Raw genomic sequence first — 27,601 nt, 5'->3', positions numbered from 1 at the left:
TTATTCAATAAGGAACGAGTTGGCGCCTACTTACAGGAGCAAATTGGACATAAAGGATCGCCAGCTATACAAACTGACATTGTTGTGGGTTAGAGAGGTGACATATAAGTAAAGACATGTGAGGTACAGGATATTAAAACTAATAGGTACAGTGCAGAAAATTAAAACATGAAGTGTCAGTGAGTAGAAGTATTAAGGATATTCTGAGGAGATGGCATTCTATCTAAGACTTGGGGTTCTATGTAAGATTTACTTAGAAGATAAATTTTCCATGAGTTAAAAAAAAATACTAAGTACCACTAGACTAGCTTATCCTGATCACTTTGCAGATGAGGCACTGAGGGCCAGTGAGCACCAGAGCCCAAGGGTACACAGTGAGTTTACTAGCAGCGCTGGGGTGGGGTTGGCTACACATGCTTTGGTTCCTGCTAACACGCCAGTGTGCAGTGTTGGAGGAATGCCGGAGGCCCTCTGGGAACTGGGAAGACCACAGGAGGAGGGAGCTGTGTGCCACGGGTGTGGGTTGGCAGATAGTGGCTGGTGACTGGCTGGCCAGAGGTTAGCGAGTTATCACAATCCATTACCAAGTGAACTGTTCTGCCTCCCTGGGCAGCCAGGTGACCTTTCCAGATGATTTATGTCCCAGAGGGTCATAAAGGGTCCCAAAGGTGTAAAGGCAGAGTCAGGATGGGACTCTGGCTCAGCTTCCCCCCAAACTCCCTGAGCCCTGTGGGAAAGCCCAATACAGTGGAATGTCTTCCCCGGCCCACAGAGAGACAGCAGCCGGGGCTCAAGCCTATCTGCCCTCATTCCGCTTTTATCTAAAGAACCTTCTTTTCATGCGAAATGGAGAAGGGTACGGTCCAGGATCCCACATAACAGATAAGGCCCCACCCAAGGAGAGGTCCCTTTTATCCCTGGCCCAAGCTCTGGTCTCTTCTCTTGAGGGCCTCACATTCCCAGAAGGTTATTGCAATTGTGAGGACTCAGGGTGGGAGCTCAGGGCAGGCCCAGACTCCATAAAACCTGTCCCACTCTGGGCAGCTCATTTAACCCCGGTGGGCCTTTAAGTCTTTATCATCTATGAAAGAGGGAGAATACCCTTCCTTTGTCCAGTTTATGGGGTAATTTTAAAACTTTTGAAAGTCCATTAAATGTTTCAAGAAGTCATGCGATTCTCCCCAGCACCACTGATGCTATCCTGGCCCAGAGCACGGCTCTGTCTCTCCCGGCTATTATCACAACAGCCTCCAGGGCCTCCCTGCCTCCCTCCTGTCTGGACCTCTCTAGTCCATGCTTCCGACTGCAGTCAGAAGGATCTTTCTCCCTTGAAGATCTAATAATATCACCCCCTCCCTGTGAAAAACACTTGAAAAAGCTTCCCATTACCCCAGGGAGATAATCCAAACTCTTTAACCCTACTTAGCGGGCATTCAGGACTGGCCCCGGCTGACCTCCCGCTTCTTATCTTTTACCGTTCCTGCTGTCACACACTTTGCTCTGACAATTTGGAAATTCTTTCAGTTCTTACACACACAGTGTTTACCGTAGTGCAGAAGGAGTTCCCCTGAGGCGGGAAATGGATTTGAGGTGGTGCTTGAGATGATCATATACCCAGTATTAAACAACAGCGAGTCACACTGGGAAAGCAGCTAGCTCCCTTGTTCACTCTCGCCCCTTCCTCCAGGTTACTTAAAAACAAAACACACCTCTTTGTTTGGGACTGTGTCTTAGCACTACCCTAACACTCGCCGAGCTGCCCTTTTAAAGGGAGAGCCTTGAGTTGGTCCAAGATGGAACAAAAGTGTGTGGTTTTTCCATTGTATGAATGTTTAGGTTTAATTTTCTATTGAGGTTAGATGGTGCTGTGTTACCCTTTACAAGATGACACCGTGTTTTCTTTTCAAATATATTTGCAGTAAAAAGTGAATCTAAGGAAGAGGTAGCAAATGAACAAAATATATATGGAATGGTGATATGACAAAAAACATACATGTGGCAGGCAAATGATCAAACTTTGAGGGAAAAACCTAGCTTTCATGTAATATCATCATCTCCTCTGAGCATTTCCCAGGGAGTCCCTCTGCCCCAGACCCTCTAATCCTTCTCTCCCTCCACTTGCCTGACCCCGCATCACCCTTTAGGTTTCAGAGTGTCAGCCCTTGGGAAGCCTTCACCAGGTGCCTATGCCTCGCCTGCCCAAAGGGCCCTATTATTTTGCTCTCATGACACCTGCTATTCCTATTCTGTGCTATTGCTTGTTTAATTACCTGCAAAGGTAACCTATGTGTAGGTAGGGGTTGCTTCTACCTTTTCACCATTGCATGGTCAACAACTAACATGTAAGATGTGCTAATGAGTATGTGCTGAATAAATGAACGAATGAACGAATGGATGGATGATGTTGTTAGGTGCAAGGCAGGAAATGCAGCCATCATTTCGTATGCTGCTTTATGAAGCTTCAGAAGGTGGCAACTACATTTTAGTTATGTTTGAATCCTCCATAGCACTTAGAACAGTGGTTGACAATAACTGCTGGTGACAAAAAGCATACCTTACTATGTGTTACGAATGTATTTAGTCACGGTCACTATTGGACTTCATTCCAGAACATCTCAGATTTCTTATGGAAGAGCCCTGGATTAGGGGCCATGGCCTGTCAACGGTACCTCTCCGTGATCTCGGTTAGGACATAGCCCCTCAAGGAGCCCAAGTTTCCCGTCTCTAAAATCAGAGGTGGAAGTTGGGTAAGGGGAGTGATAAATCAGAAGAGTACTGATGTTTCTCTCTTATCTGACAACCCAGGAGTCCAAGAAGCTAAGATTCCAAGAGTCTTTCTCCCTCCCATGTCCCATCTCTATGTAGCCCCAACATGACCAAGGTGAGTGCAACCCTTCTTTATTTGATAAAGCCCATTCTCAGCCTACGGGAAAAGGGTCCAGTCAAGTGTAATGAAAGCAAGAAGAATGTACCCCTCCACTCACACTCAGATGTGCATACCTGGGCCCCAGCTCATCCTCGCTCCTCCAGACGAAGTCCCCGAACTTCTCATAGTGAGAATTGTAGTGGTGCTGGACTCGGAACAGCATGGAGGCTGAGACCTCCATCAGCATGTTGTAGGCCGTCTGCTGCTCCTTTCCACTTGTGTACCCATTGTACAGGTTGTAGATCTTGTCGGCTATCTCTGAGGGGGAAGAAGGCACAGATCACTGGACAGTAGGGAACAGTGAGGATGGAGACATGCTTTGCAACAAGGGAGGCATATCCATGCAGGGATTGACTTGCATGGCCCTTGGGGGCAGACAGACCTCAGTTCTATCCTGAACGTGTCAGGAACTAGCTGTGTTCAGTATTCCTTTCAATTAGTGATAACAACGTCTACTCTGAGGACTAAATTAAAAACTGGATGTGAAGGACTTGACACAGGGCTGGGCACAAAGTTAGTGCTCATAACAGCAAGATTCATTATTAACATAAGTTTTGTGCATGTGATTTAACATTAAAGCAAGTACAGAGGCTTAAGTAAACTGTCTTGGGCTCATCTTAATAGTCTATTTCTGTCTCCCCTCTGCCATTTTCCCAGCATGTTTCTGTGATCAGGTCTGACAGGTCCTCATTCAATAATCGTTCAAAGGAAATCCAGAATCTTCCACTTGCCATTCATGACCATTCATACTCCTCCCTCCATTCCTACCAATCAATGGACCTTAATAGGCAGCTCTCCTGAGTAGAAAGCATGTCTTTGTATCTTTGAAGACTGATCAAAATTTATGTATGTCTCCAAGTCATTGCTAACAACAGCTGCCTCTAGGACAGTGGTTCTCAACCTGTGGGTCGCAACCCCTTTGGGGGTCGAATGACCCTTTCACAGGGCTCGCCTAAGACCATTGGAAAACACATATATAATCACATATTGTTTTTGTGATTAATCACTATGCTTTAATTATGTTCAATTTGTAACAATGAAAATACATCCTGCATATCAGATATTTACATGACGATTCATAACAGTAGCAAAATTACAGTTATGAAGTAGCAACAAAAATAATTTTATGGTTGGGGGTCACCACAACATGAGGAACTGTATTAAAGGGTCGCGGCATTAGGAAGGTTGAGAACCACTGCTCTAGGAGAAATGGGGGGTGCATTTACTTTGCCTTATTTTCTACTCTGATTTTTATTTTTCTTATATTTTTTAACAATGTGAATGTATTATTTTAAGGTATCTTTTTTTATTTATTTTAATCCTCATCTAAAGACACACCCAGAGAGAGGAAGGTGGGGGGAGAGGGAGAGAGAGAGAGAGGCAGACATCGATTGGCTGCCCTCCATACATATCCCGACCAGCGATTGAACCCACAACCCAGGTATGTGCCCTGACAGGCAATCGGACATGCAACCTCTCGCTGTACAGGATAACGCTCAACCAACTGAGCCACTCCCACTGGGCTGCGTTATTTTAAAGTAGAATTAATGAAATTCTCAGGAAAGCGTCTCAAGTCCCTTTGCCTCTGAGACTCAGCAGCTCACCGTTTCCTCTTGCCTACTTGCGCACAGAGCATTTGGTATCCAGCCTCTTGGAGAAATGTCTCTCTCTCCCTGTGGAGCATGAACTCCGAAGAGGAGGTTTCCGCGTCTCCTGCACTGCTGTGCCAGGGCCTGAGAAAGCACTTGCGCAGCCTGAAGTGAACCAGCAGGGCGTGAGCTGCTATCACATCTTTGCCAGTCCTGACGTAGAGGCTGCATCTACACGTTGCCCGGGAATGACGTGTACGGTGGATCTGATTGACTGGTTCTATTTTGTCAGGTGTTTTGCCTGATATTTACAATTCCACGGAATAGGAGCAGCAAAAAGGTTTACTCTTGTGTGTGAACTCTGACTGATAGTACCGCTCGCTCATTGTAGCTCTATGCTGCAGAGGATTGTGAGCCCCCCCCCCCCCCCCCGAGCTGGATGGGAGAGTGTGCTGTGACCAGCCAGTGATGTCTACACCGGTACAGCAAGCTGAAGTGGTGTTGGGGAGCACAAGAGACCTGGTTGGAAAGTTGTAAGGAGGACATTCTGAGAAAAAGGGAAGTGTGTGGAAGGCCACCTGCCCTGTTTATCGGAATTCCGACAGGGGAGTGTCAAAGGCGGCGCCCCAAATTATTCCTTGACCTTTCCAAACAAGCCTGTGCATATGCAGACCCCCGGGTGTTTACTGGAATCCTTATGCTTAATCCCTGGATGCCCTTGCCTAGAGGACAATGTAAACATGTGTCCTCCCAAGATTACTCACCTGATTGTATCTAAAGATAAAAATTCCAATAAAGGCCCAACGAGGCAGGCAATAGAGGCTGCTCTGGCTATTAAAGCCAGGGGCCCTTTAGCCCTCTTTTGCACAGTCAAACTGTCTCTGAGTAATCTGCTCATCTGTCGTTTGGGGGCTGCTGGTCTGCCCTGGCAAAGTGGTCTTCTTGGTGCCACTGTTCTGCCAGCTGCAGCATAGACTGAAATGAACAAAAGTGACTGATCTCAAAGAAGTGCAGGCAAAGGGCCAGGATACAGCCATGGGCCTCTTCCTCTCCATCATTGCTTGACTTGGAATCAAAACACAGACAAACTCTATAAAAGAGGAGCAGGTCTGTCCACTGGCAAAGATATTGTGGCCCATTCTGGGTTTCTTTTATGGCTTTGATGAATTTAGCTCCATGTTCCTACTCCCTCAGTTCCTTTACTTTCTTCTCCCAATGCCAATAGATGTGGGGGGGCAGGAAAGAGGTGGTGGTTAGTGACTGTTGGGTACAAAAGTTAGAGACAATATGGGAGTCCCCTGGAAAGTAAAGAAATGGGTCACCTACCTTCCGCCTTGTTGTCATCCACCAGTGGACAGGCTGTCCTCAGGGTCACCGTGCTGAGCTCTGAGTGCCTCCCCCGTGTGTCCACAGCGTACAGAGTGAACCTGCAGCACAGCAAGAAAACAGAGCACCGGGCTGTGGCTTCTGAGGCCCCGGATAAGCAAAGCAAAGAGGAACCCGGACCACAGCACAGGTGTGGTCGGGAACACTCAGGCTGCAGGAGAAGTGATTTCCTAAAAAAGATCATTGTAAACCATTTACTGAGCACCAACTGCCTCCTGGGCCCTTTGCACTTAATCTCTTTATTTACAAGCAAGCAAACCTGGAAGGCAGGGATTATTATCGCCTGCGTTTCACCCCCGAGGAAACCGAGACTTAGACTGTGCATCTTTCCATGGACTCATAGCTACTGAGGAACAGAGCACTTGAGAAGTGAAGCCCCATGCTATCCTAGATAGCTGGGTACACTCACCTACCTTACTCCATTCATTTATTTAACTTATTGAGCATTAAGTGTGTACCAGGAATTATTGTAGGAAGGTGCTCAGGTTATAAAGATGAGCAAGAGATTCAAGGTCCCTGCATGCATAAAGCAAATCAAAAAGTAAACAAAATATTCTATTAATGGTAAATGTGAGAAGTAATATAATAGGAGAAAGTGAAGAAGACTAATGTGGAGGGGAACATGGGTGCTTTAGACAGTGCTGTCCACGGAGGACTTCAGGTGGAGAGCAGGACTGGGCTGAGAACCAAATAATGAGAAGCAACTGGCTTACAGGAGGAAGACCTGGGGGAAGAGCCTTCCAGACAGGGAGAGCAGTAAGTAAAGGCCCCGAGGAGAGAAGGAGCCCAGGCTGTTGGAGGAATAGGCAGCGGGTGTGGCTTTAGTAAAACGATGTGAGGTGCAAGGTTAGTGGGCACCTGTGGGAGTCTCAGTGTTATTCTAGGTACAAGGCATGTCCCCACCTTTCCATGATGTCACCTGAGGCTCCATGCTGTGCTAGGGGATGCAGACAGACAGTGTGGCTTTAAAAGAAAAGAGCTGGAAACCATGAACCAGGTAGATTTGGGTCCAATCCAGCGCACAGAATTCTTTCTGGAGCAGTCCCTACCCTCTGGCCTATCTTGAGAAGGCTCTCTGAACCTTCACACCTCCAGATCGCAACGTTCTGTGGTTTAAACAAAGTCTAAAGAGACTTCCAAGAAGAGGGGAGCCTTGAAGGCCAGGAGTAACCTGAATAGGACTACTGAGCATCTGAGTGTCTTGTCTCTGTCATGCCGTCCTCTTTCATCTGTCTTCAAGGGCAGAGGCGGTAGCGAGCGTGGGAAGAGGCTTCCCGGGGTCAAGTAGAAGAAACTGTGGTCTCAGGGGGCCTCTCTCCTCCCCTCCTTCCCCAATACCTCAGCTCACCTCATGTTATATAAAAAGGGCTAAGACTACGGTCTCCAAGTTGCAGAATGATGAGCCCTGATTGACCGCAGATGTTAGGCACTTAATAAATGAGTTTATTTTACAACTTAATTAATATGTACCAAGACTTTAATATGTGTCAAGCACTGAGCTGAGCAGTTTTACCTGCATTTTTACTATTAATTCCCCCAAACAATCCTAAAAAATAGCCACTATTACTCTATTTTATATGAGGGTCAGGAAGAGGAAGTAGCTTGCCCAGAACCACAGAGGAATTCCTGGGACTGGCGGGTTAAGCCTAGGTTTGTCCGACTCCAAAGCCCATGAATTTAAAAACTGTCAGCCGGCCAAAGGTCTGTGGATACCAGCTCTGTATACATATAATTCCCTTTGGTACGCTCACCTAGCTCCAACTATAATGAGGCAGTGCCATTTCTATTTAAAATAAATAATCGCATTTATTGTCTCCATCTTTTAGAAGAGAAAACTGAAGATCAAAAAAAAATAAAAAAAAAAATGAAGCAATCTGTCCCAAGTCACAAGGCTAGATAAAGAGAAGAGCCAGGACTTGTAGCCAGGTCTGTTTTACTTTAAAGCCATGCCCTGGACTCTCAACTCTTGCTGCTCCACGTCTACCCTTGCTGGCTTTGGGGATCTGGACTGGGTGATCTACACGGGCCCTCCAAGCATGGATACCTGGTGGTCTGATGCCCCAAAGGATGTTTTTACAAAAGACACCGTGAATCAGAACTTCTTGGTACAAGGGTCACAGTAAGCAGAAGCCAGTATCTTTATGGATAAAAGACCATTTGTCGTGTGTGTGTGTGTAAACCTCTTTAAAACAGCCCAAGTTCTCTTTTAAAGAACTGGGACATACTTAGCCCATCCCAGAAATATGTTTCTAACCTACTCCTTACTATTAATACGGAATCTCATTGTAATTGAGACAGTACAGTAGCAACGTCCTCTCTTTGCCTCCCCAGTTGAAATAGCAAGCAGTAGGAAGCTGACATTCTTGGTGCACAAAGGAATTTATCAGTCCATCAGGCCAGGTATGTATCTATGATGCCACAAGCCAAGCTGGCAGCGAACCCCATGACCATACATGTTCCACATCCTCGGCTGCAATGGGACATGCCACTGGGACGTTCACAGGCCCACAGAGACACCTCCTCGCACTACAGGAATGTCAGCACTGAGCCCTCTGGCTGCAGAGGGCCTTGGGCAAGGGGTGGAGGAGGGATCGCCCAGAGCCCTGGTGGCATGCTGTGCGGAAGCAGGAGGAACCTTGCAGCCCAATGGGCATCCACTGGAGTGGTGCTCACTAGCTTCATGCCTTAGGCTAGTTGATTATCCTCTGTGATCCCAGTCTCCTCGTATGTGAATCAGGAAGAAAACAGTCCTTCCCTGCACAATTGTCAGCTCAGGTGCAGGGAACCCAGCACACTGCCCCGTTGTAACGCCAGGCATGGCTGCCAGCTAAAGAGTGCTCACAGGTACTGGGCCATTTACATGCATTATTCCATTATTATGAGCTGGGTACTGTGATTGTTTACATTTTGCTGATAAGGACATTGGTTGCAAAGATGTAAGTAATTGACCTATTATTACATATTAAGTAGCAACAGGGGACCAGAATGTAGATCTGCCTGAATCCAAAGATTATGTTCTTAACCATATTGCACAATAGTCCCCCTTACCTAAGGGAGGTATGTTCTGTGGCCCTCAGTGGATGCCTAAAACTGCAGATAGTACCTGACTCTACGCGTACAATGTTTTTCCACACGTGCGTACCTACAATAAGATCTTTTAGGCAATTTCATGGATAGAAGGTTTATTCTTAGCAACCTCAGCATACGATTTTTTTTCTTTCCTTGTTAAGTTATGAACTTTTTCCTTTTTAATTAAAGGAAGCATGTTATGGCTCCTCCTTGGCACGTCCAAATTGCCAGCATCACTACTCTTGTGCTTTGGGGCCTTTATGAAGTAAAATGAGAGTAACAAGCACTGTGACACCATGAGAGTGGATCTGATACCCGGCGGCTACCAAGTGACTCACAGGCGGGGCGCGTCTACGGCATCAGGCATCGGTGACAGGAGGCTGCTGTCCACCTCACAGCACAGTGTGCGTGGATGTGAAACGTAAGGGCTCTGCAAGGTGAGTTCAGATTGGGAAACCTTGCGGAGGGAGGGACTGAAAGCAAGATCGCAAAGGAACTTCAGGATGTGAAAATAAGTAGCAAAGTAGGGGGGGTCAGGACAGGGTTGGGTGACACTGAGAAGTCCTTACTACCCATACCATAACCCATCTAGAAAGTGGAGGAGGCGGGATCCAAGCCCCAGCCTGGGTGTGCACTTCAGCCTGGGCACTGCCGCGTCCCTGGCATGGAACCCAGCACTGTGTGGATGGTCGGCATGCAGTAAGTATTTGAGTAAATGAAGGGACTCCAGCCTGGCACATCTCATTTCTCAGTGTCAGTTTCTGCCTCAACAATATGGGAACAGGGCGAGGCTGTCTCTAGGAGGACCATGCGGAAGGATGTGTGAGAAGGGGCTTGTGAGTTACAGATTTTTATATAGACCATATAACAGCACTTATTTGTGCAACAGTACACGTTTGAAAAATGCTTTCTTTGAGTGGGAGAGAAGGGGATGCGTTTCAATGGAGGGAAACATTAAAGGCTGCAGTGAGTGGACTCTGTGAATGAGCCCAGGCATGAGGAGGTGGATTCTCTTTAACTCTGCTTCCCCATTGGCTATGTAGGTTTCCATGGTGCTTCTGCAATACATCTCCTCCACCGAGAGGGTCCAGGGTCACCTCTCTGCTTAGCTAGGCAGCATGAATAACGGCATGTTGGGAAGGAGTCTCAGGCTTTCGGGTTATAAAACCTGGGGAGAATTCTTGCTTTCCCCTTCACCTTCCCTGAGCCTCGGTCTCTGCACCTGTCAAATAGGGTGACATTATCCACATCTCACACATTGCGGATCAGGACTCAACGATATAATGATCGGGACAGGCCTGGTTCAATCCTTGCTCCCTAAGAGGTAGCGGCTGTTTGTGTTATGAGAGTAACCGAAGGTGTCAGGGGAGGCCCAGGATGGAGGCGGCCTGGGCCACCCTGCCGGCGGGGGCAGAGGGGTGGAGAAAGAGGAAGATGTCAACCTCACAGGCCTGGGTCAAAAGTCACAAGGCCATACGCTTTCTGCCTGTCTCAGCTGTAATTGAAGAACTGTTCCAGAGACACATCTGAAAGCTGTTAGGGGACCAGGCCGGGCCTGGGGGGCCCTTTGTGAAGGGAAGAGTGTGGCGGCCCCTGACGGGGAGAAGGAAGAGGGAAAGGGAGAGGGAGAGAGAGAAACAGACCCACGTCCACGCTCACTGTAGAGTAGAGTGAGCGGGGAGAGAGAGAGCGACTGAGAGGGAGCAGCCAGGCCTCTGCGTTTCTCAGGGATCCAGCAGGGTGCCGGCTGCCTTCTGCTCAGTTCTTTCATTTTCTTTTTGCCCCCCTGGGACAGGCTGAGAGCCATGAAATTTGAACTAGGACTCCTGAGCCATTATAAACTCCACAGCCTAATGTTACAGTGGGGGAACTGAAGCCCAGGAAGGAAAGAGACTTGAACAAGGACCCACACTGGCTTTTCCAACTCCTCCTCATGTTTCTTCGACGGCCGATTTTGGTCCCATTGCGCCCGTGAGCACTTGAATTATAAAAGAGGTGCTCCAAGGATGAAGTGCGCTGGGCTGTGTAGGAACCTGGCACTCTGGGCTCAAACCCTCTGATCTTGTTTCAGGAGAAAGAACACTGGCCAAGGTGGCTGAAACCCTGAGTCCACGTCCCAGCTTCTGCACAGATGCCTAAGGCAAGAGGGTCTTAGTGTACTGGGATTTCAAGCCTTGGGGAAGTGCCTTGGGACTGACTAGTCAAACGCAAAGTATCGCCCATGTTTCTCCAACATCCTCAAGACAAAGTCTAAACCCCTTACCAGGGGCCCTTAGTGCCACTTCATCATGTCCATTCATGGAACAGTAATCATCACTGAGTTGCAAATGAACTCTGGCCACGCATCTACCCTCATTTACCAATCTGTTTGCAACTCTGATCCATAGCAGGATCATATCCAGCTGCCAATGATTCTAGAACACGGATTCCACCTCTGCCTTTGCACATGCTGTACCCTCTGTTGGGGCCACCCTGTCCCTTCTCCACTGGACCCTCGCCACCTTGTCCTGGAGGCATCAATCAAACTTCATCTCCTCCGGAAAGCCTTTCTCCCTGCAAGAGACCCCGTTAGAACACATGCCATCCGGGCAGGCCAGTGCCCATACACCTGTCTCTTGCCCCACGAGTAAGTGAATATCTTCAGGACCCACCTCTATCCACCTCCACCCCAGGCTCAGCTACCTAAACCATGAGGTGCCTGGCAAATACTTTCCAGAATGAATGACAGACTGAATGAGTGCCGCAGTCAACTATGAGGCAGTGGTTGCCTTGTGTGGATATCAGTTTTTCCATCTGTAATAGGAACAAAATGTGATGACACCGAAGGGCCGTGACAGGAGGCAGAAGAAGGGAACAGCTGAAAGCACGGCTTTGAAATCAGGCGATGCGGTTTTAACTTCTGGCTCCCTGTGTATTGTGAGACCTTGCCTCAGTTTACCCACCTGTACAATACGAATCGTACTATTCAATCCCGCTCTGTAGGGTCCTCTTTGGAATGAATGAAATGTGGTATGGAAGTGCTCGCCATGATGCCTGGCATGTGCTAGCCCTCCATGCGAGACGGCGGTGGGCATTATTCTAAACAGTGTTATTATGATGCCACGGCCCAGGGCCTGACTCCCTCACCCAGAGCAAGCTGTCCCGGTGGACATGAGAGGAGGTGGGTGGGGAGGAAGCTGCTGTTGGTCCCATCCAAGACCCCAGGCCCCGCACGCAGCAGGGGTGAGAGAATGAAACTGAGAAGTTAATTGGCAGTGAGAGCTTCTCACGGATCTGACAGGGGGTAAGAGCCGAGACAGGGCCCCTGAGGCCCGCGTCAGGACGGTCCCCGAGAGTACGGGGGAATGCGTTTGAAGTCTCCAGGCCAACGCCTGCTCTTCCCCAGCCGCCACATGATTTAGGCATTCTGGGGAGGCAAAAGTCTCCTCGCTGATTTGAAGGGAAACAGATGTTTCCAGGCCAGAAGCCCTGGTCTTGTAAAATGCTGCTCCCCCCCGCCCCCCGGCTTTGGCAAACAACCTCACTGCCCCCCCCCCCCTCCCCGCCACAACCTCACTGCCTCCCCCCACCCCCGCCACCTTTCAACCACCATCACTCCCCTCCTGCTGTTCCCAGCACAGCTTGGTGGCTCAGCTCAGGGCTGGGCAGCTGGATGGCCAGAGGTACCCAGCCGCCCTCCTCTGGGTCTCGGTCTCCTGTCCTCACAGTGAGAGAACTAAACCAGGATCAGCTCTGAGGGACAGGCTAGATCTGACACTCTTCTAGGGACTGGGGGGTTTTCCCTCAGAAAAAGACAGAGTTTTCCATTCCAGATTTTTCTCTATCGCAGCATATGGCACAGAACATGTGCTTGAATGTCAGATGGGTTCTAATCTCCATGGCATTAGCTACTGGGCAAGCAGCAACTTAACCCTGGGCCTTGGTTTCCTTATCTGTAAACTAGGGACAAAGGTTCTAGCTCATAGGGTTGTGAGAATTAAATCAGAATTCAATCCCCTCGCCCCATATGTTAGGTTTCTTATGAACAACACTGAATACCATCCCTCTTCCCTTTGCCTACACATGGTGCACAGAACAGCCTGGACCTCGAGCAGGTGCGTAAGAATGTTTGTAGTTGATTATTGGCTAGTTGGGAAACTTGCTAGGCCCCCAGCAGTCCAAAGACTCGGGGTCTGAATCCTGCTCTGCCCGAGGAGTAGAAAGAGCATTCTCGTTCCATGACCACAATGCAGCAGGGTATGGTGAGCATGGTTAGAACTACCCAAGTTCAAATGTTGGTTCTACCACCTACTGCCTTTATGACCTTGGGCAGTTAAATAACCTCTCTGTTCTTCAGTGTTTCTTATCTTTAAACTGTGGATGATACTATTACCACCTTCAAAGGGATATTAGTGGGATAAGGAACTCAAAACACACCTGCGTGTTGCTTAAATTGTTAATCTCTTCTATGATGGTCTTAAAATGAGCTCCTCCCCCAATTCTTTGACCTTGCTCCCACTGAGAGGCGGAGGATGCTGTATGTCCTTTTACCTTGAATGTGGGCAAGTTCACAAGCACTTTGATTAATAGAATACAGCAGAAGAGACATGGGGTGACGACTGAGTCTGGGTCATAAGAGGCTACGAGACTTCCACCTTGCTCGCTGAAACACTCCCGTGTGGAGCCCTGAGACTCTGTGAAAGACATCCCAGGGTGAAGAAGCCATGCCACATGGAACAGCTACTCCAGGTGCTTCAGGGTCCCCATGTTAGGCTCATCCAAGCCCAGGCTCCAGATGGATGTAAGAAGGAGCCTTCAGGTAATTTCAGCCCAAGTAGCCAAGTCACCCCTAACTTTTCAATCATAAGGCCCCAGACTTCACCCAGCAAAGACAGTCCAACCTGCTGTGCCCTGTCTGAATGCCGGACCCACAAAATCCATCAGCATAATCAAATGGTTGTCTTAAGCTGCTAAATGTTAAGGTCATTTGTTGTGTCACCAATGGTAACTGATGCATCTAGAGCAGGGTCAGCAAGCACACTGTGGCCCATGGGCCAGGCTGGGTCTGCTGCCTGTTTTGTCAATAATGTTTGAATGGACCACTGCCACACTCATTTACTTACAGTGTATGTTCTGTGGGCGCTTTCACAAGACAGGGCAGCACTGAGTAACTGCGATAGAGACTACACGGCTCACTTGCCTAAACTGTAGAGAGAAGTGCACTGACCGTGGTTAGAGCTTGGACAGTACTTAACATAAGATCGTTTGCTCATGTTATCGTGTTTGATCCCAGTGTTAGAAATCATTCCTGTTTCACACATGGGCTCATTGAGTTCGGATAACTGTCCAAGGACACAAAGCCCTTCTGTTTCCAGGTCTAATGCCCAAACCACCTGCCGAAGATCTGAACTCCAGGTGGGTTCAGACACTGAATGAGCAGCGTGACCCTGGGCACTGCCCTGGGCTTCCCAGCCTGGGCATGAGGGCACTGGGAAGATGGTATGTATGGACCGGCTGCCAGAATTCCCATGTCCAGTTTTCCCTAGCTGGGTGCTGGCCACCAGGCAAAATATCTCTCTTGTCTTTTCGTCCAGGAGTGTCAAAGTGAGACCTGACAATGGACCCTGCCCGGCTCCATAGGCAGCCCGCCCACTCCCGGCACCAAAAAACAACCTTCTTATCTCACATCTCGAGCATCAACTCATGCTTTCTACCAAGATAAATACTGAATTCTAGTGTCCAGCACAGAGAGGATGCCATGGTATTAAGGACTCAGGTCCTGGCTTCTACTTTGAAAACAGCCCTGTCTGAGGCATGATTGGGAGACCCTTCCTGGGAGAAAGGTGAGTCCGTCTGTGTTTGGACTCTAAACATCAGCTCCCCCCACTGGCACTCCCTTTAATCCCTCCAAGTTCATGAGCTGTAACAGGTAAAGAATTTTGGTGGGTGTGGCAGCAAAGAGAGCTCTGAGTGGGGGCCAAGTCTAAAACCAATGTTGGTGCTAAGCTCAAGCACAGACAAGAGCAATCTAGAATCAGGGCTAGACACCTAAAATTCACAGTGCCAGGAACTCAGAAATGGATGGTTATAGTGGTGACATTTAAAATTAAATAAATACACATTGATTTTCAATTAAAGCAGGTTGGGTATATCTCCAATACATGAGTGAGGAGTAAATGGTTACCACAGCAGCGTGTGTCTGTACCAATGAAAACATGCCAGGCGCCTGGCACTCCACTAGGCACCCGACACTCTACTAGGCAGGGGAGACGCTCTCATGGAGAATGAGCGTAGTCCTTGCTTTCCGGGAGCTCACAGAAGAACAGGGGGATGGCCAAGTGCACACAAAATGGGATGCAGGGCTATGAGCACTTCAGTAAAAATGTATTCTTGCCCCTACCCAAGTTGGCTTCAGGTGTGTCCCTTCTTCCTTTTTTAAAATACCAGATTAAGCGTGGGACACACAGGCTACCTGGATCCTCCATCAGCTGTACCCCACAGGAATGTCAACCACCTACAAGAATCTCAGTTTTTCCTATTAAAAAAAAAATGGTTGATGATCCTTACCCTCCCTACCCAAAAGCCTTAGAGTGAATATGCCAAAGGATTTGAATATACAACTACTATGCAAATGATCTGTCGAAGTTCATTCATTCACCTGCCAAGTACAACCTGACCCCTCATGAAAGAAAAATCCAGGTTAGCACTTTACTTGGCTTCCCACAGCAGTCCTTGTCATTGTCCTTCCTTTTCTTCTTCTCCATCCCCTTCTCATCCTCCATATTCCCTTTTTTTATTTTCAGGGAATAAATGATAACACAAAGTTGGAGGGTGTTCATTGTTTGATGGGTTGTTTTAGGACAAAGACTAATTTTATGGTTTCAAGTCAAGGAATGAATTAAGCATGGAATGCCTGACTATTCTACCTCAACTTGTAGTCCTGGGATCTTTAAAGCAGATTGTGGCCTTTTTCTTATCTTTATTGTGTATTGGACAGACTCTAAAACTCAGATAAAAACCAATAATTTTCAAGTGATTTCAGAAATATTTTGCAGGAAAGCATAACTTGGAAGTACATTGGATTGAGAGACAGAGGGCATGACTTATAGGTTTAACCTTATTGTTAACGAGCTCTGTTTGATCTCTCTGTGCCTCAGGTACCTCTAGATAACCCCACAGGGATGCTATGAGGGCCAAATGGTCATTATGGATGTGAAAGTGGCTTAGAGGTTCCACAAACGTTTCCTGGGCACCTACTCTGTATCAGACCCAGTCCTGGGAGCTTTTATACAGTCGTCTTCTGTTCTCTTTACAAGTGCCTGAGGGGTGTGTGTTATTAAATCCATTTTACAAGGAGGCAAGTGAGCCATGGAAATTTGAATTGACTTTTCCAAAGGCTGCACGGATATAGTTCAGCCAGGCGCTGGCATAGGTCTCCTAACTCAAGTCCAGTGCTGTTTCCAAATAGATAGAATTATTAGGTATTCATTGGTCCCAACGGGGTCTTGAGTCACAGTTCAGAGGAGGTTAGTTTACTAGGAGGATGAACTCCATGTTCCTAACTTTTGACAAGAAGGAGTTCTCAGTACAGGAACACCATCACCCGTACCCCCCTTTCTCCTTACCCTAAGGTCTCTCTCTTCCTACATGGTGCCTTTTGAGACTGTGTTTTGCCAAAGCCACGTCCAGAAGAGAGGAGGCCAAGCAGAGGCCACCAATTTGGATTTACTCTTGGACGTTAAGTTAGGGAACACTATGGGCAGGATGATTCTTATTTAGTTCACATTAAGCTCAGTCTCCACATCCTGTGTGAGCTGTGCTTTCTCCTGTGGGTGGAGGGATGAGTGTGGGCAGAAAGAACAAGTCTGCAGTTGGAGTCTAAAGGGCTCAATTTGTATCACATCTCCATTTCCTATTCCCATCATCTCTGAGAGCCTCGGTTTCCATACCTGTAAAAGGAAGTCAACAATACCTGACTCCCCAGATTGTTGTGAGGAAGAACACAGAAAACACCTAGGACAGTGCTTGGTACAGTCAGTGTTATCTTGCTGGTCTTGCTTATTTCTGGTACCCATGTCAGGTAACGTGGTAATAATGTGTCTTGAAAATCAACCCCCTGGACAAAGGTAATCCTCCAGAGGGTGTTATAAGCAATAAGGCCATTGTTGTCCCTAAGGTTGAGCTAGAGCTTCAGCTCAGCCACTGGGTGTGTAGGGAAGTCCCACCAAGTCTCTGAGCCTCAGTTTCTTCATCTGTTACATTTTGACAACAGTAGTAGTATGAGAACCAGAGACAATGCACACAGTGAACGCTGGCTGAGTTGGGTCTGAACCCTGGGCTCCCCTACCTTTGCCCCCTGGTCAACACTATGAACTTCCCCATGGACCTTGCTTCCTGTACCAGATGAATTTACCAGTGATTCTAGCAAATGTTAACACCAATTAATTACCAACCCTTCACAAACTCTTCCAAAACAGTAAAATTGTATGAAGGCAGTATGTATTACTTTGATACCAAAACCAGACAAAGACACCACAGGAAAAGTCCAATATCCCTTATAAATACAGACACAACAAGATACTAACACAATCCAATAACATGTAAAAAAAATTGTACACTATGACCAAGTGGGATTTATCACAAGATTCAACATATGAAAGTCAACCAATATAATACATTGTATTAATGGAATAAAAGGACCCAAGTTACATGATTATCTCCACAGACAAAGAAAAAGCTTTCACAAAACCCAACACCCTTTCATGATTTAAAAACAAACAAACAAACAAACAACACTCAACAAACTATAAATAAAGGGACCTTCCCAGACGTGGTAAAGGGTATCTGTGGAAAACCCATCGTCAGCATCATACTTAATGGGAAAGAGTGAACGCTTCCCCCTAAGATCAGGAATAAGACTAGAATGTCCACTTTGACTATTTCTATTCAACATTGTTCTGAAGGTTCTAGTAAGGGCAATTAAGCAAGAAAGAGAAATAAAAGTCAGCCAGCTCGTAAAGGAAAATGTAAAACTAACTCTACTTGCAGATGACATGATCTTTTATATAGAAAAACAAAGGCATTCACAAAAATAGATCTTAAAAAATTCAGTAAGGTTATATATATGTTAAAAGATTTATAAAAGTCAACTATATCTCAATATACTAGCAATAGGCCATCGGGAAATAAAATTAAGAAATAATTACATTGAAATAAAACACTTGGGAAATTCAACAGAAGGACTGTAAAATATATACATTAAAAACTACAAAACATCATTGAAAGAAATTTAAAAAGATCTAAGTAAATGGAAAGACATCCTGTGTTCATGGGTGGAAAGACAACATTGTTAAAATGGAATTAATCTCAAATTTATCTATAGATTCAATACAATCCCTATCAAAATTCTAGTTGGTTTTATTTTGTTTGTTTGCAGAAATTGACAAACTACTCCAAAATCATCTTGGAAAATATAACAAGGTTGAAAGACTCCCACATCCTGATTTCAAAAATTACTACAGATTTACATTAACCCATACTGTCTGATACTGATATAAGGATAGACATAGATCAATAGAGTAAAACTGAGAGTCCAGAAATGAGCTGACATTTATGACCACCTGATTTTCAACAAGTGCACCAAGAAAATTCAACGGGAAGGAAGAATCTCTTTAAAAATTCTGTTCATAGGAAAATACCCAAGAGAACTGAAAACATATGCCCCTAGAAAAACCTGTACACAAATTTTCATAGCTGCATTATTTTTAATAGCCAAAAAGTGGAAAACAACTCAAATGATCATCACCTGATGAATGGAAGAACATAATGTTGTATTTCCATACAATTAAATATTACTCAGCCATAAAAATGAATAGAGTCCTCATTCACACTACAGTTTCACTGAATCCGGAAACCTTGCACGAAGTGAAAGAATCCAGACGGAAAAGGCCATATATTGTATGATTCCATTGATATGAAATGTCCACAATAAGCCAATTCCTAGAGACAGAAAGTAGATTAGTGGTTGCCAGGCTGGGGAGGGTGGGGGGCGATGGGAGTGACTGTTAATAGGTATGGGGTTCCTTTCTCAGAGGATTAGAATGTTCTGGAATTAGCTGAGATGGTTTCACAACCCTGTGAATATCCTAAAATCCATGGAATTGTATACTTTCAAAAGGGTGAATTTCAAGGTATGTTAATTAGATCTAAAAGATATCCAAAAAGCTCTATGAAAAACAACAACAACAATTATGTACACTTCAAAGGGCCCTGCCTCCCTAATGTGTCATGGCAGAACACTGGTGCCTGGGTCTCTTCTATCTGTAGCTTTCTGAATTCTGAGTTTGAAGAAACACCTTCTGCCCCACCCTTAGCCCCGTACTTGCTCATGGAATTGGAAAGCGTTACTTAAAGGGGAAACAGGGACCTCCAATGGACACTGAGGTGGGCCGTGGTGGCTTTGGTGCACTTGGAAAGGTAGGAGGAGTCTGAGGAAGGCAGCAGGACTGCTCCAAACCTGAGTATGATGCGGAGCTTAGGGCAGAGTTCTACATGTCAACGTCATCTGAGTTTAAATATCATCTCTATTGCTCATGGGCTATGGGACACCAGGTAAGTACTTCACATCCTCCCACCTCTGCTTCCTTGTCAATAAAATACACACAGTTCCACCTGCTGCACAGAGTAGCTAGGACTCCTCAGAGTAGAGAATATGCCCTCAGCCAAATTCTTGACAGATGCTAACAGCTCCATCCCTAGTTAGAATAACTATTTTTAATGGTCCTCATCTGCATTTTCTGTCTCTTTGATAAAAACAAACAAACAACTCTTTCAATCTAGCATGGCTTCACCTTGAACCTTGGGCATCCTCCCAGCAACCTGCCTGGCCTCCTCCCACTGCCTGATGTTCTCTCTACAGTTTCTTCTCTAGCCTCCTTCAAATCTTTGTGCCAGTGCCTCTTTCTCGGTCAGGTTCCCTTTTAGATTTCAACTACATCCCAACTGCTACACCTAGAGTGCATTAGAATACCACTTACCCAGCTCTATTTTTTGTCCATGATATTTATGATCTGCAAATATATTGTACCATATTCTTGTTTGTTATAATTTTTTGTTTGTTTGTCATTCCCACTTAAATATAAAATTCACAATAACAAAGGTTAATCACTGATCTATCCCCAGTGGCAAAACTGTGCTAGATCACATGGTAAGTATTCAATAAATAGTTATTGAATAAATGATAATATAAAGATATATATATGAATATTCATGTGTCTGTGCATAGTTTGTATGTGTGCTTATGTGTGTGTATGCACATGTGTGCATGTATGTGTGGGTGGGTCGACGGGGGTAGAATATAAGAAATAACATGCTCATTGCTCAGGGCAAGGGTGGATTCTTTTCCCCACACTCTGCCCTGGAAAGCTGGGGTTTGGAGGAGGTGGAGAGAGAGAAGGAGAAGAGGATCACAGCTTTCACAAGTTCAAAGACTTAGGAAGGCAAGTCCCTCTTGTCGATTTAAACAGTTGTTTGCTCACTTTACAGCATTTCTAGAAACCTATGTGCACTCAAGTGCCTTGGCTGAAGCTATTATACAAGCAGGTGCAGCCCAGCAACCCTATGCCCCAGAGGACACTATGTGAGAAGAGATTAAAAAGAAATCTAAAAACCCAGAACCTACCTCCCAAGGGGCTCCTCATTTACTTAACCAGACAAGATGTCTACCCATCTCCATATGCGGATATCATCATTGCCAATCATTGGCGATATAATATCTACTTTGCTCTTTACAACAATCCTAAGTAGTAGATCATATTATCTATATTGACATTTACAGATAAAGAAACAGTCTCAGAGAGCAGAAATGAGATCCTTGGGTCACATGGGCTGTCAGTGGCAGAGCAGTTTCCAATCCCAGAGCCCACCTGACCCCAAGTCTGCATGCTCTGTATTGCAAGTACCCTCCACCCCATGAATGAGCAACACATCAGCCCTAATCCAAAAGACACATGAACAGGTAAGACATGTCCACATGAACCAATGGTGAACAGGACATGATAGGAAATCAGGTGCTGGTAGAACTACTCAGAGTAGACGTAAGGGGGCTGGCAAAGTCCTCCCTTAGGTAAGAGCTGGGAGCTGTTCCCCTCACAGACTTAGAAAGGCCAGATCAACAGAGGTAAAGTTAGGTGGTGCATACAGCATGACTTACACATAGACTCTGCAATCCAGGCTGCGAATAAAAGGCTAGTGATGATGCAAGTACATGGGACTTGGCCTGGTGATATCTCAGCAGGATTCCCAACAAAGCAGGGGGGGCGGGGGGAGGGGCTGCAGGGGAGCTGGGCAGCTGCCCAGGAAGCTCCGAGGAGAGCCTTGCCTATGTCAGCCCTGAGCTCCTAAGGCGAACTCAAAGCTCCTCACGAGCTGAGACACTGCACCAGGACAGAGTCTGGTCAAGTCACTCATTCAATCCTTGGTTAAGGCTCAGAGAGGCCCATCAACTGGCCCTAGGTCACACAGTAAGTTCAAAGCAAACCCAGGATTTGACCGCAGGCCTCCTGCCTCCAAGGCAGGATGTAGATTCACAGTGGGGACAACGAAGGGCGCTGAGAGTATGATGCCCTCCCCAAAGATGTCACCTTGCCTCACCCTCCACTGGGCATAGACTATCAGTGGGGTTCCCAGAGAGCTTTTCTACCGAGCAATTTTTGCTCTGTGTTGAGTGCTTTTCCCCTCCTCTCACTCCTTCAATGCTTGCTGGGCTACATTGTCCTGTTCTCTTCTCGTCCACATAACCCAACTTACCACCTCTTCCCATCAGCCACCATGCCTGGTAAGTAAGTGTCAGGCATACAGATGCCACAAGCCGGACCCCTGTTTTCCCAAGGAACCTGCGAGGGAGGTGCCGGTCTCACCCCCATCCCCCGTCCCCCGTCCCCCCAGGTGCAGGCTGCAGAAACAGGCTCAGAGCCTGCCAGTCACTCTGGTGGGACACCTGCCCGAGATGCGGCAGAATACAGGATTCAAACCCAGGTCTGTGGCCTCCACCACCAGGGCTGCACACTCCCCACCTTGCAGCCCCTCCCTGCTCCAGCCATCAGGTCTGATCACGGCTGTGAACTCCGACGACCCCACACAGCCCTTGTCTAATATCTCAGAGCCACCGCCGCCAACCAGCTCCCTTTGCCCAGGAAGATAAGCCTCTCCGCTCGACTGGACACAGTGGCCTGAGGAACCTTGAGCTACCAGAATAAGGACACAGCCTGGCTGGGCACAGTTGGGGCATCCGGCCCCGATAAGACCTCGCCATGGCTGGACAAGCTCTCAGAGACGTAAGAATTTGCGTAAGCAGGAGATTGGAAGAATACATTATTAAAATATTTATTTCTATTCGTACAGGTATTGACATAAAAGTGGGGGGAGGAAGGTTCCCAGAGAGATAAGACCCAGTGGGACTTTCTGTGCCTGACTTTTAAATACATGGCTGTTACAGAAATGAAATAAATATTAATAACAAATAATAACAAAAGCTGCAAGTGCCGGCTGGAAGCAGCTGTGGTTTCAATAGCTGACACGTGAGGCTAAGGAAAGAATAAAGCAGAAAAGCCAGCAAACGCATAGACAAGCAAACAAGAAAAACCTCACTTCACCAGTATACATTAAGACACAATTGTGGCTGTGTCTTAGGAGGCAGGGGCGAGCAGAGTAGGACGGCTGGGGGCAAGACTGTCACCTTCTGGTGTGTGTTTAGTTTGTGTCAGGAGACCAGAAAGGGCTCCGAAGCAAATGCGACCGCATCCTGACAGGTATCCATCCTGCATGGCGGCTCATTACACCGTCTCCGTACTTTCTGCATTTTATTTTCGTCTTCGTGATTAAAGCAAACAAATGAGCGCATCCCTGACGCCAATCAATTCACACGTTGCAAAGCTTATTACAAAAATAACCTTGAAAGCAAGACAAAGCAGGGTGTATGGCCCACATTTCACATTCAGCGAATGTGATGCTCGCCAGGAGGGTGGGGAGGGGGCTTTCTCGTCAAGGACAGACGCGGTGGCGGAGTGATAGAGCCGCCAGCACAGAACCGCTGGGCCCAGGCCGCCTGGTGCTGCGTTCACCTTGACTTGGAAGACAAAACTGTGCCTTCCTGCAGCAGCAGCCCCGGGAGGTTTGGACGGGTCCAAGGACTAGGCAGCACCCAGACACTCCTGCTCTCCCGCTTCTCGGCCAGTCCACCCACCTTCCATCTCTCTGCTGTCCGTCAACGAGCCTGGGCATCATGGTTCCGTGAAAGCTTCCTGAAGCCCAAGCATGAGGCTGGGACTTCTGGGCAGTTCCTTCCAGCCCTGCTTCTTGTTTACACAAGTCTGTTCTCTCATGACTCTCCCTGCCTAGTCCCTTGTTCGGGGGTTGATTGCCGGGCCTGAGTGGGGTTTCCCACCTCCTCACCTTCCTCGGTGAGGCAAGACAGCACAGGAGTTAGGGATCCAGGCTGATGGCATCAGAAAGACCCTGACATGGACCCTGCTCCGGGCTCCATCCCTGTGAGCCCCTATTTCCTCATCTATGGAATGAAGATGATGCGCTGAGGACAACGTTTCCTTTGGTTGAGTTTGCTTCCCTTACCGAGCCTGTCCTCCTGCTTTGCCTGGGAGCAGGGTACCTGCATCCACTTGACAACCATTTCTCCACTTGTGATTTGGGTAGGACAGTCTGTCTGATGTCCCCGCCTCCCACTATATAAGTGGTGACACCAACCAAGCAAGGCGACCAGAATCCTTTCCTGGGGGTTGATAGGGATGTTAGGGAAAGGGTATGTGTGTGTGTCTCTCTCTTTCTCTCTCTCTGAGATCACAGGCATAAAGGATCAGCAAAGCCCATGGCTGCCGAGGTCCATATCCACTTCCCCCTCTAAGAAACACCTGCCCCAGAATGCAGCCAATGCACAGGGAAGTGGAGTAAAGAAAGAGACAGAGTCCTTCGCTATCTGTCATCTGGACTCCTGGACCCCTCCGGGGCTGCCATCAGCCCCCCTGTTGAACTTTCCCTAAGTGGATATATTCCACTTTTTTCTGAGAAGCAACTGGGAGTTTCTGTCACTCACATCCAAGAGTGCAGACCCATATGTCCTTCAGGAAATCCTTCAGAAGCTTGTCGTGAAGATTGAACAAGATAATGCTGTTTAATCACACACTTTAACGTAGTATCTGGCACATTTCTAAGTGCTTAAGAAGTGGTGGGGGAAGGTCATTGTTATCGTTAACTGGACTCTAGCGGACTCGTCCCGGAAGGAGGACTGCCCGTTGCTCAGCTCAGCAGCTCAACCTAGTGACCAGCAAACACAACTTCTGCCACTGCCTGGCTATGCCACCTTGGTCAGGTCCCCCTCGCCTGGCCCAGACCAAATGTCCAGGCTGTGGGGAAGGCCGACACCTGTTCATTCGGGGCTAATTGCTCCTTCCCTTGCGTGTCTTCATATCTAAGGCCCAAAGCCGTGAGTGACCCTGTCTTCATCTCTCCTTAGTTGTCATCCCCACTCGCGTGTGAGCTTCCTGGGAGAAAGAAACCACATCTCATGCCCCTTTCAACCCTGTCAGACCCTCGCATGGTAGTGTCACCCCGGAAGAAGTTCTTGCTGTTTTAGCAACAGATGAGGCCAAATACTCTCAGAAATTAGAAAGGGAATAATGGGGCTTTTGCCAATTTACATAGGCTTACTTATTTCATAACTCCTGGAGGAGAGCTATGGTCCATCGCAGGTGCTTAGAAAATGCTTCCTGGTTGCTACTGGCCCTGCCCTGCCTTGAGCCAGCCAAACAGGCCAGAGATGGAAGCAGAATTCTTACCAACAAGCATCAGGCAGGATATTTGCTGATGAGCTGCCTCTGGCTCACCCCTTGCCCTCTCTCATCCTGTTCATCTGATACTGCAGATTGCAAGCACCCTCCTTCAGGTCTGGCCCACACTAGACCTCTCTCCTCTCCCCCAGGCCTTGGGAAGAGCTTCCTTCTCTGCTTCCTACAGTTCTCTTCCACCTCCAACCTACTACAGTCTATTAGCCAGAGATCTTCCTAACGCGCAATCTGACAACGCCTGCTGAGCAGCTGGCTCCAACCCTTAACGGCTCCCTTCCCTCAAGATCAAGTCCACTCCTCAGCCTGGCAACAAAGCCCCTTGATGATCTGAGCTCCACCAGCCTCTTCAGCCTCATCACCCACATTTGCCCTACTGCCCCATGATGGCTTCAGTAGGGATTGCAAATTGCTACGTTGCCTTGATCTTCAATAACTTTACCCATAAAGCTCCCTCTTCCTGGAAAACCACCTTCCCTTCTCTCCATACCTTCATCTAAATGACCCTGTTCATCCTTTAAAACTCAGCTAGAATGTCACCCTTTCCAGACAGCTTTCACCAGCTGAGAGGAATTCTTCCCTCTGAGCTCTCACGTCAAGGGACACATTTTATCATGAGCTCCATGGTGGCAGGGACGATGGGCTGCTCACCTCCGGCTGCCTAGAAGGCAGTGCAAGGCCATACTGAGAAAGAAGCCCACACTCTAAAGCAAGAGGAACGAATAAATAGCAATGCTTATGGTGAGGGGCTACACTTGAGCACACCCTTAGGGAATAAGTGTGCCCTGGGCAAGTAGAGAGAGGCTAGAGGAGGTCTTTCCTGGCCGGCAAACACTTCCTGTTTCCCGCCTTTTCCCCATAGCTGATCTGCTCGATGCTGTACCATCAGTTCACCAATTATTCTTGGCTTGTGGCATGGTAGTTGTGTACACATCTGTCCCCTCCAGTAGAACAGGAAGCTCTATAGGGCCGGCACCGTGTCTATTCCTTCTATTGGTCCCTTATAATAGGCCCCGCAGGAGGGAACGTAGTGCAGAGGTTCAGAGCTTGAGCTCTGAGGACAGAAAAGACCTTTCTAATCCCAGTTCTGCCATTGACACCCTCTGTGACTCTGCCCAACTCATGAAACCTCTGTGGGCCTTCATTTATTTTTCCCTAAAGCGAGGGGGGAAACTGTGCCTGTCTCATTGGATGAGAGCTATGATTAAATGTAATATCACATGTATCAATTTATTTAGCCAATATGTGTTTATTGAGTGCTTTCTGCATGTCTGAAGCTGAGTCTACAGAGATAAATAAAACATCCACCCTCTTCATCCTCATAGACTACCAAGTCTATGAGGACAGACTAAATAGGCCATTGCCAAGCTTAATCCTTGCAATCATGGAAAGGGATGGGGAACATAATTGAGATGCTGGGTTCTAGGGATGCTATTCTGAAGAAGCACCATTCAGGCTGAGAACTGAAGGGTGGAGGGGAGATGCAGCATGTGCCAAGGCCCTGTGATGGGTGAGAGCACAAGACCCGGTGTGCGGGAGGCTCATTACATGCTGCTGTGACTTCCCCGGAGGCTGGGCTAGTTAATGATTAGGGACCGTGGGCTCTGGAGCCAGCCTGTCTGAATGCAAATCCTGGCTCTGCTCCTGACTGGTGCATGACATCAGGCAAACGTCTCAACTCCTCTGGGCTGTGGCGTTCTCATCTGTAAAATGGGGACAATAAAATACTGCCCTCCTGGGGTTACTGAGGGGAAGGATGAATTAGCTTATATAAAGCATTTAGAACAGTGCCTAGCATATCAAAACCACTCTTTACATAATAGCCATTCCTATCACGATTCTTCCGCTTTTCCTCTGAAGCCTTTACATGAATGCTATTAGGAAAGAGAAGGCCAAAGTCTTTCTGGAAGGAGACATAGCTGGGCTAGGAACTAAAAGAGAACAACGGAAAGTTATGGGAGTTCCTGCCTAATAAAATACCAGGTACTCCGCCTGCCTCTCCGCAAATGGTACAATCCTTGTGTCACCTTGCATAGCGCCACTGGCACTCCTGAGGTGCCTCCCGGGGGACTCCCTGGGGCCTGCCCTTGGTTCTCTGGATTTGAGCAAGGCTACGGAGATTCCTGGAAGCAAGTTTAAATCCAAGACATGTTATTTAAAAACTCACAGGATAAAAGCAAACAAATAAAAAACTCTAGGGATTTCTTCTTCTTCTCCTCCTTCTCCTTCTCCTCCTTCTCCTTTTTTAAGATGCTTTTGTGGATTTAATATCCACCTAGAAGCCAGGAAAATTGCTGTTTATTTATCCTGGAGCTTCTGAGTGTCTTCCCTCTCCCTGTTGCAGGCCATAGATGTGATTAAGAAAGCTCTCGTCATGCTCTTAAATGACTGCACACCCCGAAGGAGAGAGTTCTGGGGGCAGGCCCCTGATAAGGACGAGAGGAGATGGGTCAGGCCTTGGGAGTCAGGCAGGCTGCTCCCCAACCCACTGACCTCTCCACAACTGAGGCAGCTCCCCCTGCTCTCCCTTGCTTGTATGAATCTGTGAATGTTTCCCAGAAAGAAACAGTAACTTCTCCTTTTTCTGGCAGGGACGCCTGATGAAACTCCCTGCAAACAGGGCCTCTCCTCCCCTTCACGCTGGCCTCACACATGCTAATGCAAATGAGTCCTGACCCAGCCAGGGGTCTGTGGGAAGGCTGCCAGGAGCTTTAGAACAAACACGCAAAGAATGTTATTTTATTTCTGGCATCCTGGGGAAAGAGGGACAGAGAGAGGGAAGCTGGGCAGTGAGGGGT

The 27,601-nt window shown here is 47.4% G+C and overlaps 1 protein-coding gene across 2 annotated transcripts in view; it reads right to left on the bottom strand.

The window, feature by feature from the left end:
- ASTN2 (astrotactin 2) overlaps nucleotides 1-27,601 on the bottom strand; it is a 742,933-nt gene that overhangs the window by 10,099 nt on the left and 705,233 nt on the right. For both annotated transcript variants that reach the window (XM_059657840.1, XM_059657842.1), the window contains exons 21-22: nucleotides 5,842-5,942; nucleotides 3,001-3,184 (exon numbers count right to left, since the gene is read on the bottom strand). In XM_059657840.1, the coding sequence (XP_059513823.1) occupies nucleotides 3,001-3,184; nucleotides 5,842-5,942 (285 nt within the window). The remainder of the gene's footprint in view (nucleotides 1-3,000; nucleotides 3,185-5,841; nucleotides 5,943-27,601) is intronic.

Source organism: Myotis daubentonii, chromosome 11 (genome assembly GCF_963259705.1).
Source record: "Myotis daubentonii chromosome 11, mMyoDau2.1, whole genome shotgun sequence".
NCBI lineage: Eukaryota > Metazoa > Chordata > Mammalia > Chiroptera > Vespertilionidae > Myotis > Myotis daubentonii.
Note: the sequence above shows the minus strand (reverse complement) of the source record. Positions and strands in the feature narration are given on the sequence as shown.